Here is a 14939-nt window from a genome sequence, read left to right on the forward strand (position 1 = left end):
AGGCAAGCACAGTATCCTTGTAATTTCCTCCGGATCCACCAGGGGGCACTCACAGGAGCAACGAGTCCAGAGTACAGTTAGTCAACCAGGAAACCGAAGGGAAGTGATGTCATCAAAATTCTCATAGTGAAGGCGGAAGCTGGACGCCACCACTGTTCCCCAGAAGGAGGGGGGGCCTCAAACCTTCCCTCCTAAATTTCTCCATCACCTCTTCTCTCCAGAGCTCCACAAAACCGGTAATCTTCTTATTTTAAGTTCTCCTCTCTCCAAAATAACTCGTGCTCCTTCCAACCGCAGGGGAGAGAAAACCCCCCCGCACTCCGGAGCACTCCACTCACGTTTACCGATATTCCCTTCCCTTCTCCTCCTCAATTCTACTCCGTGCCCTGTTCACCACCAGGCTGCTGCAGTTATAAATCCAATGCCCCGGTGTCACCGGGCACAGCGGCGACCAAAATAATGGCGCGGCCTGTGGCCTCGAACCCCGCCAAGCCTAGGGCCGCCAGCATCGGTCCCCACAGTCCTGTATGTCGGCTGGGAGACCCTGGCGAGCCGTCCGTGCGGCAGGTGTCCTTTTCGAACACCTGGCCCCTGAGGGCCTCGGCGGCGGCCGGATTCGGGCGCTGGAGGCAGGAGAAACCTTCCAGACGTCCGTTGCCACTGGATACCGGAAGTCGTCTCTCGCAAATCAGCTCTTCTTGACTTGAAACCAATACTTAATTAAGGAAATACCAAGTAGGCTGGGAAAAAAAGTGAAATTCTTGTTTTTAAAGAGAGCTAAACAAGAGTATGAGAGCCAGTTTGGTGCGGTGGTTAAAGCACAGAAGCTAGCAATATGGAGGCAGGTGAGTCACCTTGAGCCAGTCCCTCTCCCTCAGCCCTACGAAGGAGGCAGTGACAAACCATGTCCAAAAAAACCTTGTCAAGAAAACTGTAGGGACCAGCTCAGGCACTTACTTACCAAGAGTCAACACAGACTCTAATGTGTGTGTGTGTTTTTTTAAAGAATATAATCATGTTGATTTTAGCAAACTCAAAACATGACAAAGTAAGTTAATAGGAAAAGTTGTGGGAAATTGATGGGAGCTCTTAAGCAAGGAAATACTATCCTATAGTAAAAACACACTTACAGCTAATCCTCAACTTACAACCGCAATTGGGCCCATAATTTCTGTTGCTAAATGAAACAGCCGTTAAAGTGATTTTTTTGCCCCGTTTTACAACCTTTCTTGCCACAGTTAAGTGAATCACTGCAGTTGTTAAGTTAGGAACATGGTTGTTAAGTGAATCTGACTTTCCCCATTGACTTTGTTTGTAGAAAGGTTACAAAAAGGGGATCACATGATCCTGGAATACTGCAACCATCAAAAATGGGAGCCAGTTGCCAAGCGTTCCATTTCTGCTTGTTTTCTGCTGAGACTTGTTGAGTATCCTTTAAATCCTTTTGGATAGTCACAATTTCTTCTCTTATTTCCGTTTGGCCTCTTTGCAAATCATCCAGTTTCTTGTCCATATTGGATAACTTTTCCAGAATTCTCTCCATCTCTCCAGCAGTTGGTCTCTGACCTTTTGCCATTTGAAAAAAAAAAGAATCAAAATCCTCAGGCAAGCACAGTATCCTTGTAATTTCCTCCGGATCCACCAGGGGGCACTCACAGGAGCAACGAGTCCAGAGTACAGTTAGTCAACCAGGAAACCGAAGGGAAGTGATGTCATCAAAATTCTCATAGTGAAGGCGGAAGCTGGACGCCACCACTGTTCCCCAGAAGGAGGGGGGGCCTCAAACCTTCCCTCCTAAATTTCTCCATCACCTCTTCTCTCCAGAGCTCCACAAAACCGGTAATCTTCTTATTTTAAGTTCTCCTCTCTCCAAAATAACTCGTGCTCCTTCCAACCGCAGGGGAGAGAAAACCCCCCCGCACTCCGGAGCACTCCACTCACGTTTACCGATATTCCCTTCCCTTCTCCTCCTCAATTCTACTCCGTGCCCTGTTCACCACCAGGCTGCTGCAGTTATAAATCCAATGCCCCGGTGTCACCGGGCACAGCGGCGACCAAAATAATGGCGCGGCCTGTGGCCTCGAACCCCGCCAAGCCTAGGACGCGCCAGCATCGGTCCCCACAGTCCTGTATGTCGGCTGGGAGACCCCTGGCGAGCCGTCCGTACGGCAGGTGTCCTTTTCGGAACACCTGGCCCCTGAGGGCCTCGGCGGCGGCCGGATTCGGGCGCTGGAGGCAGGAGAAACCTTCCAGACGTCCGTTGCCACTGGATACCGGAAGTCGTCTCTCGCAAATCAGCTCTTCTTGACTTGAAACCAATACTTAATTAAGGAAATACCAAGTAGGCTGGGAAAAAAAGTGAAATTCTTGTTTTTAAAGAGAGCTAAACAAGAGTATGAGAGCCAGTTTGGTGCGGTGGTTAAAGCACAGAAGCTAGCAATATGGAGGCAGGTGAGTCACCTTGAGCCAGTCCCTCTCCCTCAGCCCTACGAAGGAGGCAGTGACAAACCATGTCCAAAAAAACCTTGTCAAGAAAACTGTAGGGACCAGCTCAGGCACTTACTTACCAAGAGTCAACACAGACTCTAATGTGTGTGTGTGTTTTTTTAAAGAATATAATCATGTTGATTTTAGCAAACTCAAAACATGACAAAGTAAGTTAATAGGAAAAGTTGTGGAAAATTGATGGGAGCTCTTAAGCAAGGAAATACTATCCAATAGTAAAACACACACTTACAGCTAATCCTCAACTTACAACCGCAATTGGGCCCATAATTTCTGTTGCTATATGAAACAGCCGTTAAAGTGATTTTTTGCCCCGTTTTACAACCTTTCTTGCCACAGTTAAGTGAATCACTTCAGTTGTTAAGTTAGGAACATGGTTGTTAAGTGAATCTGACTTTCCCCATTGACTTTGTTTGTAGGAAGGTTACAAAAAGGGGATCACATGATCCTGGAATACTGCAACCATCAAAAATGGGAGCCAGTTGCCAAGCGTTCCATTTCTGATCATGTGACTTGTATGCTGCAAGTCGTAAGTGTGGAAAACGGTCGTAAGTCACTTTTATCAGTGCTGTTGTAACTTTGAATGGTCATTAAATAAACTGCTGTAAACGGAGGACTATCTGTACAAACAACTACAATAAGGAGGGGGAAAAATGGAAGACTAAGCCAGTGTAGTTACCCCAAAAGCTTAGTAAAACCTGAAAAAAAGGTTTTAAAACCCAAAAAACGGGAAAGGAGGCATATCGGAAAAGCAAAGGGATTTGGTTTATAAAGGCAGAAGACTATAGACAGGTTGTCCAGGCTTGTAGCTGGTAATAATAAGAAAGCGAAAGCTGTGAAGTTGATTAGCAAAGGATGCCAAGAACAATGGATTTCTTTAGAAACAATCAAAATTAACATAATCAGTATACCAGCTGTTCAGTGAAGAACAAAGATGGCTAAGAGCTAAGAAGAAAAGGCTGAACGATTCAATTCATATTTTGCTCAGTCTTTTCCAAGGAGGGAAAAAATGCATTCCACCAATAAATTATGAAGGGCAGAACACAAAAGAAGGATTTGTTGTTTGAAACCGAAAAAAGAGATTCCTCTTTATTTCAAATGTGTTTAAATCTCCAGGAGCAGTTGGGCTGCATCTAGGACGACCACGGAATAATTGATGCTGGAAGAATTGATGGTCTGACTGAACTGTCTGGAAAATCCTGAAGAGCTAGTGAAACGCCAGATGATGGGAGGAGAGCAAATGTTCTTCCTATCTTCAAAAAGATTGTGCAAGGGACAGAGCTGTCTTGACATTAAGGCCTGGGAAAAGTCTAGAGTAGATATTAAAGATTGCCCAACCCAATTCTACCCATCTGGGTGAGGTCACTCTGCTCCTGTTGTATCACTGCCCTGCCCTGCCCATCTGTAGGAGGCAGCCATGATAAGTCTACAGAATCACAAGGATATTCGGTAGTATCTTATCAGACTAACAAATTTTTTTTAAAAAACCAGATACTTCCTGACTTTTGCTCTGTCCATTGTGTCTTTCATTTTCACCCAAATTTTAAGAGTGATCCTTCTCAACAAAATATTGCTATCTTTGCTATACACTCAGCTGTCTATTTGCAAACTATAGGCGACGTGCAGCCTTATGTCTGTGGTGGCGCAGTGGTTAGAATGCAGCATTGCAGGCTAATTCTGCTGACTGCCAATTGCCGGCAGTTCAAATCTCGACGACTGAAGGTTGATTCAGCCATCCATCCTTCTGCAGTCGGTAAAATGAGGACCCAGGTTGTTGGGGGCAATAGGCCGACTCTGTACATCACTTAGAAAGGGCTGCAAAGCACTGTGAAGCAGTATATAAGTCTAAGTGCTAATGCTCAAATCCTATGTGTCTCTCCATTAAGTATCCTGAGATTTTATTGCCAAACATGATCAGGGTTGGAACACAGACATTTAAGATTCTGGGAGGTAAAATACTCCTCTCCTCTCAACCCACGTGATGTGCCTGATTTTATGACCATTTTTGTGGCCATTAAGTGAAACACCATGGTCATTAAGCAAAAGCCACAGTTCTCAAGCAAATGTGGCAGTGGTAACAAATCCGTTGTCCACAATGGACATGTTTTTGCAGGAAACAGGAAGTAAATCTTGTAATGCTATAATATAATAATAAATAAACAGCAAAAAATGTTATGTAATACTGTAATATAATAACAGAGTTAGAAGAGACCTTGGAGGTCTTCTAGTCCAACCCCTTGCTAGAGTAGGAAGCCCTATAGCATTTCAGTCCCATCTCTTCTTAAAAACTTCCAGTGTTGGAGCATTCACAACTTCTGGAGGCGAGTCATTCCACTGATTAATTGTTCTAACTGTCGGGAAATTTCTTTTTAGTTCTAGTTCTAATTCTCAGTTCTTCTAAGTTCTGAAGAACTAAACTTCTTAGATGTGAAGCGAAACATCTTCTAGGAAAACAAAGTCCAGTTGCTGTTGTGGTCCGCCAGCAGCCTGCAGAGCTGGCAATGGAGTTGGACAGCTAAGGTGAGGCCAGGGCCATCGGGGAGTGAGGTGCAAACTCCAGAGCCTCCAGAGACTGATAGTAGTGAGGCAGAGGAACAGGAGGAGCCTGTTCCTAATGCATGCATGAGAAGAGCTGCCAGAAGGCAGTAGGGCCAAGAGATGATTGGCCCCTCCCATAAGGCTTAAAACAGACCAGCAACAGCATTTGGGCTTTGCCCGAAAACAATGTTGGTAGCTTCGTCTTCATCTAGCATTTATTTTTGTGACTTCTGAATATTTGCCAAGAAAGACCTTTGGCAGTTTGTCTAATTGGACCAAGGTTTGTGATAGGACTGAGGAATTTGTGTTGAGAGGAATTTGTTTTAATTTAGTTGAACTACACTGGGAAGGAAGTAATTCTCAGCTGTTCGAATAAAGTTTGTTTGTTTTTTCACGGACTGAGTTTCCTACTACCTACTTGGGCCTGGGTCACAACAGTTGCCTTTTGAAAAAGCACTTTTAGGATAATGACCTTCTCTTTCCCCCAAAGAGGTGGAGTAGAAGATCTACCCAGACAATTGTCCATGAATACATGCCGACACGAAATGTGGTCGTGTGACCATGGACATTGCAAACGGCTCTCAATGGGCTGGGTGCTCAAAATGTGATCATGTGGCTGCAAGAGAGAAGAAGAAGGCAGCCATCATAACTTCAAATTGGTTCGTAAGTAGCCCAGGGAAGTCCACTGTAACTTTAAACTACACAACCTGTTGTTACATCGCGGACTACCTGCATTATTCCATTTCGAGCATCTATAAAAGCTTGAAGTTTTAGACACACAATTTAGACGCACAACTTTTTTCTAGGCAAATGTGCTTTATTGCATATAAATACCGTATCTCAGCATTTTCCTGGGTTCCTTTTCCAGGGCGAAACAGAGAACCGAGCAAACAGCTTGTACACTGTGCATTGAAATAATTCAGGAGGTCGTTACGTGAAAGTATGTTTTTATTCCGCACTTGGAAGATGCTCCAAAGTTCATGTTCCATAACACAAAAACAAACCTGATCAGCAAGATGTGAAACTCCTAAGCACACACACTCAAGCTTTCTTCTGAAAAGCTGCAGTTCACCGGTTTTATGTATTTAATGCAAAGTCCTTGTTTTCTGTTCCAGGCTGCCGCTGAAGCATACGTGGCTATTTAAACACAGAAAAAGCAAAGGAAGAAATGAGTTTCAATTGGGCTAGCAGCAGTCTTCTGCCAAAATGGCGAGCACAGGCATTACAATTACTCAGGGAATCTCCCAAAGGTGCTTTTTCAAGAGGCAATTGGGCTGGTCTTTGTTTTGAAGATGTTTCACTTCTCATCCAAGAAGCTTCTTCAGTTCTGACTGAATGGGGGAGAATGGAAGGATTTATATTCCTTGAAGTCATCTAGTCATTAGCACTCTTTCTGAGAGTTGTTGACAGGGGTGAGCTGCTGGGGGTTCAAGAGATCCTCTAGTGATTCTGTGCAGTTCGGAAAACCCCCAAATCCCACTCTTGGCTGGTCCCGCCCACCCCACCCCTCCCAGGAGTTCCCACGTAGCCCGTTTTGGATGCAGGTAAATGCAGGCCACATGCGGAGACTTGGGGAGGGTGAAAAATGGGCCTACCCAAAGTTCGAGAAGGCCAGAAACAGGCCTTCCCGGAGGCTCGAGGAAAGCCTCTGGAGCCCAGGAAGGGCAAAAAGCCCTCCCCCCGCTGTGGTGCAGGAGGCTGACTAGGCCACACCCACAATGGCCACGCCCATCCAGCAATGGGGCAAAGAACGCCTTTCTAAAATTTTTGAAGCCCACCCCTGGTTGTTGAGGCCATTTGGAGGTTTATCTGTTCCCTAGAACAGGGGTCTCCAACCTTGGCCCCTTTAAGACTTGTGGACTTCAACTCCCAGAGTTCCTCAGCCAGCTTGAAGTCCACAAGTCTTAAAGGGGCCAAGGTTGGAGACCCCTGCCCTAGAAACAATACAAATCCTTCCATTCCCCACCACTTGGTCAGAGTTAAAGAACCTTCTTGGATGAGGAGCGAAACAAGGAAGGCCACTTGCTTCTTGAAAAAACACCTTTGGAACAACCATAAACTGGATGACTGAGAATCTCCTTAGATACTCAGGGAATGGAGAACTGCATCAGGGAACTTCATCTCAGCTACTTCTAGACCAAGCATCCCCCATCAAACACCCTCAGATTTCTCCCTCCCCTTTCAGGGTTCTCTTTTGCAGACACTCTAGCACTGGCATTTCACTGGTCGACTCTGGCTTCTTATTTCCCATAATGCCCTGGGGTGCCAATATGATCAGGGCATCGAAGAAAAGTTAAAATGGGAGCTACGGAGCTGCTTTGCATTGAGTGCTAGAAAAAAATAAGACTGGGGATACAGTCGATTTACGGCCCCAATTGGGACCAGAATTTATGTGGCTAAGCAAAGCAGTTGTTAAATGAATCACTGCAGGTGTTAAATTAGTAACACGGTTGTTAAGTGAATCTGACTTCTCCATTGACTTTGCTTGTCAGAACGTCGCAAAAGGTGACACTGCGACTGGCATAAATAGATAATAGTTGCCAAGCATCTGAATTTTGATCACATGACTGGGGGCGGATGCTGCTACGGTCATAACTATGGGAAACGGTTGTAAATTGATTTTTTCAGTGCCACTGTAGCTTCAAACGGTCAATAAACAAACGGTTGTAAGTCGAGCTATACTCGAAATAATCTGCCGATTCAGTACTGTAGCCACAGCAGATGTGAGCAATGAATTGGCAGATTAATATAAATACCCGTTCAGCACATTACGTATCTTATCCCCAGAGTTCATCCTGCAGAATGAAATGTCAACCTGCTCTGCGCATCTCACTTTCCAAGCAGCTGCAGACATATAAAAGAGGTTTTCCATAACCAACAATTAAGAGGAATGATAAATATAACCATTCCATCAAGTGATGGTTCAGACTCTATTTGTCCATCCCATCCCGTAGTGAACGTTCTTGATTCAAGAAAGTGTTCAAGTGTCAAGACCAAGAACGTGTCCATATTAAAGTGAGATTCTCTATGTATGCCCCCCCACAATGATTACAATAAAAAACAGTAGTCCTCTACTTACGACCACAGCTGAGCCCAACCTTTCTGTTGCTAAGTGAAACATTTTGCTAAGGCGAACAACATTTTGAAGTAAAAGAAATCTTGGATTCAAGAAAACATAGAAATAAAATTCAATATCTCATTGCTTGGAAGCACTTCCCTTTGTCCCAAGCCGAATGGGGGAACAAGGAAGATGTTCGTGCTTCAGAAAAGATAGCTGAATTCTATAAAAAATATCCTGACAAACCCTAACTTTTCTCTTTTTCTTTCTAGGACTAACGTCCTTGTTGCCGGAGGGCCGAATGTCAGCCTCCACTCCAATCTTCACATCTTTTTGTACTCCTTATATTCAGTTGTTAGATAGCACGGGATTTTATTTCTAATGTAAATAGCTCTTGGATTCAAGTTAAGTAGAGAGGGCCCTTTAAGAGTGTCGGTCTGACATAATTAAGGGGGGAGGGGAGATTAATGTTTTGAATTCAACAGGAATGTTTGAGCGCGAACTCTAATGGACATTGCATTCCTGATATGATTGACAGCCAGAGACCTGCGGAAGAAGATTACCACGGGACCCCGGGAAGGAGCTGGCATTGGACCAGACCTGATGGCCTCTTGGGGAAGAGGAGGGAGAAACAGGGGGGATATAGATTGTTAGCCATATTTTGTCTCAGATTCAACTTTATACTGCTGCAATCAAGATGTACCTAGTAAAAGTACTTTTCTTTATTTTCAAATGAAGTCAAGGTGTATTCTTTCCTGGATATAATCAGAGGCAGCCTGACATGAGCTTTGTCCCATTTTACCACCTTTCTTGCCAGAGTTTTCTTACCACATTTGTTTAAGTGAAACACTGCAATGGTTAAGTTTGTAACGCTGTTGTTAAGTGAATCTGCCTTCCCCGTGGATTTTGCCTGTCAGAAGGTTAGACAAAAGTGATCACATGGCCCAGGACACTGGAACCGTCATAAATTATGAATCAGGTGCCAAGCGTCTGAATTTTGATCACATGGCCACGGGGATTCTGCAACAGACGTCGTGTGAAAAACGGTCATAAGTCACTTTTTTCAGCGCCGTGGTGATTTCAAATGGTCACTAAATGAACTGTTGTAAGTCGAGGACTACCAATACTGTCAGTTTATGGAAGTCATATTTACCTGTGCTGATAATCCCGTTTTGGCCTCCACTCCATAGATTCCAAGCTTCTGTGGAGTCTTCTTGGCACTTTCCTAAATCTCTTCATAGGAAAACATGGCTTACCGAGTTTTCAACAACAGAACAGGGCATGTTCTGTACAGTTGTTCAAAGCTGCTTTTCAGGAAAATACTCCTGTACGAAATCATAGATTGTTGGCGCCTAGAGCTCTCTTCTCCTTCCCTCAATCGTTCTTCTTACTGATTTGGGAAAGTTCCGGATGATCTTAATTTTCTTGACTTTTTTCCAAATTGTCCAGCTACCGCACACCTCCATATAATGACACTCTGAGATACAGTGAACCCCTCAGTAATTCATAAATGAAAAAAAAAGCTTACTAAACGTCCGCCGATGTGATATTGTGAGGGAAGAGAAACGGAGTTGTGCACCACCGCTGCTTCTTGAGAAAATTCTCTACTCAGGACAGTCCTCTGTATCACACTCCTATTCCCAACAGGGTCAAAAGGGGCTGCTGGAATACAATAAACCAGGAGAGTGTAGGCAGAAACATCCACTTGTCTGCCATGAATACACAACTTTATTTTGCAAAACAAGCCAGGCAAGAGCATGCACAGGATGGCATCAGAGGACTGGGTGGCTTCCTATGGTCACCTCCAGGCTGTTGGCTGTGGTAGAATCACCGGTGCACAAGCAATCCCAGCAAACGATTCCGGAAAGTGGAGGTCCCTCTCCCATTCGTCCGTCTCCGTGTTGTACACCTGCACGATGCTGGTGACGTTGTTCAAGTGCCAGTTGTATCCCCCCACGACGTAGATCTTCTTCTCTAGCAAACAACAGCCAGCCTCAGATTGTCCTACCCGCATGGGGCTAACCATCGTCCACTGGTTGGCTTCTGGTAGGTAATATTCCACAGCCAAGACATCGAAGCAACGGTCAACATGGTCCATGCGGCCCCCCAGGGCATAAATCTTATTATTAGCACTGACCATCGCGTGCAAGACGCGGGGTTCATTCATGGGAGCTTTGAATTCCCACTGATCCAGTGCAGAGTCGTAGCAATGCAAGGCTTTTTTGTCTTCCACGGATATTCCGTACCCACCCGAGATATACAGCTTGCCTCCCACGGTGGCCCCCGCGTGGCCCCATGTCCTGCGTTTGAGGGGGCAAACAAAGCTCCATTCGTTGGTTCTGGGGCAATATTTTTCCACGGATGCCAAGCTGCCGGATCTGTTCCTGCCCCCCGTGGCATAGACCATGCCACACAAGACGTTCAGCTGAAACAGGATCCTGCTCTCCTGCATTGCCTGAATACGCAGCCACTGGTTCAGATGGGGGTCGTAGCGGTAGCAGATGTCAAGGGCTCCCTCACCACTGCGGTACTGCAGATGCTGTCCCCCAACCACATAAACAAAGTTATCGAGGACAGCCACGCAGGTGTGGCTAGTCCCCACCTCCATCTCTGTCAGCTCCTTGAACTGGCGTGTGCTGCTGTCGGGCAAATAGTAGACTTTGCCACTTACGGTCCTATCGTTATCGGTGTACGGCGTGCCCCCAAAAGCTATGAGAGAAAGGACATCGGAGCGGATCGCCGTTCGGGGAGATTGCATCTCATGCTGGCGAAATGGCAATATTTGGTAGTTGAAAGCTTCGAGGAGGTACTGCCGGCACAAGACGTCCTCCACCATGATGTCAAAGGTCTGGACGCTGTCCACCAGCTCTGAGGATTTCATGAGCGGGAAGCGAATGTGGCAGAGAACCTGGCTGGCACTGCTGCAGCGGGTCGGGTCGTACTGCAGCCATCGGATGGCAGCGCGGAAAAGGTCGATCTCACTGCAGCTCTTGAGCTTGTTACTCTGAAGGAAGAAGACGAGTCTTTCCAAAGGAAGGTGGAGGAAGTCTTCTTCCTCAGAAATCTGAAGGAAATGGCGGAAGGTGAAGGCATCGACGGACTCCTTCAGGGAGGCAAGGCTGAAGGTGGTGGCCATTTGCCCGATGTTAAGGCAGGTCTCAACACTCATGGCCGATTTCAGGAACTCCTCGCATAGCTCCACTACGGGTACCATCTGCAGGAAGACCGCTGCTCCTAGCACATCCTGGATGCAGTCAAGATCAAGGGTGACTTCGGCACTGTAGGCAAACTCTATGATGTGCTTCAAGCCCTTGGCAGAGACTCCTTTCAACTCAATCACGTCTTGGTTGCTTTCCCTCATCCCACCAGTGAACATGGCCCTAAAAGAATCAAAGAACAGGAGATGACATGGATGAAATTCACCATTCCTGGACATCCTCAGAGAGAATCTCAGGTGCTCAGAGTCACCTGAACCGCAAGACGGATGGCAAATAAATTTGATAAAAAATAAACAAATGAACAAATATATTTAATAAACAAACAAATTTAATAAATAAAATTGAGAGAGAAAGAAATTTGATAGATGAATAAATTAAATCTTCCACAGGTTGCCAATCGAGAAAGTGTGCAACAAATAACTCGCCTTTTCATTGATCGATGCATCTCAGTATATTATATACAGATAGTCCTCAACTTATGACCATTTGTTTAGCAAGCATTCAAATTTACAGTGGTGCTGAAAACAGTGACTTTCAACTGGTCCTTGAACTTACAACCATTGCGTCCCCACAGTCCCTTGATCAAAATCTGGGCACTTGGCACCTGGTATATATTTACGATGGCTGCAACATCCCAGGATTATGTGATCGCCATTTGCGATCTGCACAGTCTGCTTTTGACAAGCAAAATCAATGCAAAAGGCCAGATTTGCTTAACAACTGCATGACTCACTTAAAAACTACATTGATTTGCTTAACAACCGTGGTGAAAAGGGTCATAAAATCAGGCAGCAGGACTGACTTAACAATCGCCTTGCTTAGTTAGCAATAGAAATTCTGGTCGCAATAGTGGTCATAATTCAAGGACCACTCTGTTTCCCCCAAAATAAGACATCCCCTGATAATAAGCCCAATTGGGCTTTTGAGTGCATGGCAATAAGGCCAAGCGCTTATTTCAGGGTTCAAAAAATATAAGACAGGGTCTTATTTTCAGGGAAACACAGTATTCATATGTGAATCCACTTTGAAGCTGTTTCCTCAATGAATAAGCATATTTAAATTATTATAACTGGCTAACGAAAATGTAAGTTTCCTTCCTGTGCAAGGGCTAAGTGCTCCTTGTCTCAGAAAATCTGCCTCAACCCTTCCTTGTTTACACCAGCTTATAAGGCCTTCCGGAAGGATCCGACATGTGCAGATGTTAAGATGTTTTTCTGGTTCTATGAAACATTGATGAACCCTTTATATCTTCTCAAATCACTGCCTTTTTAAACGAGCTTTGATGAATTTTGATTTAGCTTTATGTTAAAGACTGTCTCAAGTGTCTCTATTAAAATAGAACCGAAGGATATATATTAGCATAGAAAGCCGTAAAATACATACAGGCGAGCATCGTACAGAGTCCTTTTTGAGACATGAGAGAAAAATCTTACATCAAACTTACCGACTAAAAAAAGAGAATTACAGATAGTGCTCGACTTACGACAATTTGGATGAGAATTTCCTTTGCTAAGCAAGGCAAGGGCAAGTGAATCATGCCCAATTTTACAATCTTTTCTTTTTTTAACCATGGTTGTTAAGCAAACCACTGCAGTTGTTAAGTGAAACATGTGGTCCTTAAGCAAATCCAGCTCCCCCTCCTGAGTTTGTTGTCAGAAGTTGACGGAGAAGGTTGCAAATGGTAATCACCAATGGGAACGGCAACACTTGTAAATACATGCCGGTTGCCGAGCACCTGAATTCTGATCGTGTGACTGTGTACCTGCTGTAGTGGTCATAAGTGCGAGGACCAGCTGTAAGTCATTTTTTTTCATTGAAAACCATTTAATGAGACCACTATAACCTTGAATGGTTGCTAAATGAATCGTTGTAAGTTGAGGACTACCTGTAGAAGCTTAGCTGCTTTAATGGACACAAAACAAGAAAATAAAAACCACCTTGCTGTATCAGTCCATCCAGCCCTCCATGCCATATCACAACAGATGCCTCCATAAAGAAGAGATGAGACCAAGAATAGTTCTCTTTCACAGCTGCTCATATATAGCTGAGAGAGGAAGTCCTCGATTTACAACAGTTCATTTAGTGACCGTTCAAAGATACAACAGCACAGAAAGAAAGCGACTTAAAATCATTTTTTCACAATTATGACCATTGCAGCATCCCCATGGTCACGTGATTCAAAATTCAGATGCTTGGCAACTAGTTCATATTTATAACGGTTGTAGTGTCCCGGGGTCATGTGATCCCCTTTTTTGAGTCCTTCTGAAGAGCAAAGCCAAAAGGGGAAATCCAGATTCACTTAACAACCGTGTTGCTAACTTAACAAATGCAACGATTCACTTAACAACTGTAGCAAGAAAAGCCCTAAAACGGGGCAAACTCACTTAACAAATGTTTCACTTAACAACATACAATTTTGGGCTCAATTGTGATCGTATCTCGAGGACCACCTGTATTTAAGTTGAAGGCGTTGAGTCGGAAAATAGTAAACAGCCATCAAAACTAGTAAATCCTGAAAAAAACCATCGTTTAAGGAACCTATCCAAGTTCCAGAGCTTTTTGCATCACTGTGCATACCGAGTTAGGGAATCAGAACAGATTGCTGCATCGGGTAAGCATGGTGCGATTCCAGAAGTGGACATCATTTTCTGAGTGACCAGAATTCAATGCAGCCACTCAGAAAATGGTGGTCGCTTCTGGAATCATACCACACTGTCACCCAGATCTCAAAGCACTGCAGAAAGGCTCCAGAGCTCCATAGATCTTCAAAAGGCAAGCATGCAATTTGTGATGGGATGTGGGGAGGAAGCCCAAGCTCTGCATGGACCCAGTGGTGTGGGGGAAGCCGGGTGGGGTGGGGTGGGAGAAGCAGACCCAAGGGTTATGGCATTCATTCTGCTTCTCTAATGCAGTCTGCACAGTGTTCTCCTCAGATCTCCTGAGCCTTCCATAGTGTTGTACTGTTGTACTGTTCGGGCGGCCACTGTCTTACAGCATGGGCGTGATGGGCATTTGACTGTGGGCCCCACGAGCCTACGAGTCCCATACCAACACTGATTTTCTTGGAAGTGCCAATAAAATAAATATGTTTCATTTTATCGACCATTTACGTTTTTAGTCCTGTGAGTAGTTATTGTAGGGGTCCCAGTACACTCTTTTGCCTAGAGCCCATAATGCTGTTAAGAGGCCCTGCGGCCACATGGTGCAATTCCAGAAGCGGCTGCCGTTTTCTGAGCGCTGCATTCATTTTTCTATTTGTTATGTGAATTCTATTTCTATTCTATTCCAATATATTATTCCAATATAGTCTAATATATTTTATGTGAATTTTAATTCTGTTCTATTCTATTCTAAAAAAAAAGTTCAAAGGACCTATCCAAAGTGTCAACTCTGAAGCGTTGCTGCCTCATAGTTGTCATGAACTCTGAGAGAGACAATGGGACAATGTGACCTATGACACCTGGGGAGGGAAATATTTGCTCTTTTAATTAGGGAAAAACCACGGGAACTTTTAGAGTTGGTTTCCACTAGCTGTGCCGATCTGATGTATCCAATAAACATGTTCTTTGAGGAATCTACCTGCCTCCGAGTTCTGCTTTTGGAGGATGCGTTACTTGAAA

General features: G+C 44.6%; 1 protein-coding gene across 3 annotated transcripts in view; it reads right to left on the reverse strand.

Annotated features, from left to right (window-relative positions):
- Positions 1–5839: 5839 nt before the first annotated feature.
- KLHL26 (kelch like family member 26) overlaps positions 5840–14939 on the reverse strand; it is a 29078-nt gene continuing 19978 nt past the window's right edge. For all 3 annotated transcript variants that reach the window (XM_058163476.1, XM_058163475.1, XM_058163477.1), the window contains 2 exons: positions 9255–11481; positions 5840–6180 (listed from right to left, as the gene is read on the reverse strand). In XM_058163476.1, coding sequence (XP_058019459.1) covers positions 9900–11481 — 1582 coding nt within the window. In that variant the 3' untranslated portion in view covers positions 5840–6180; positions 9255–9899. The remainder of the gene's footprint in view (positions 6181–9254; positions 11482–14939) is intronic.

This window comes from Ahaetulla prasina, chromosome 1 (genome assembly GCF_028640845.1).
Source record: "Ahaetulla prasina isolate Xishuangbanna chromosome 1, ASM2864084v1, whole genome shotgun sequence".
In the NCBI taxonomy this organism is placed as follows: Eukaryota; Metazoa; Chordata; class Lepidosauria; order Squamata; family Colubridae; genus Ahaetulla; species Ahaetulla prasina.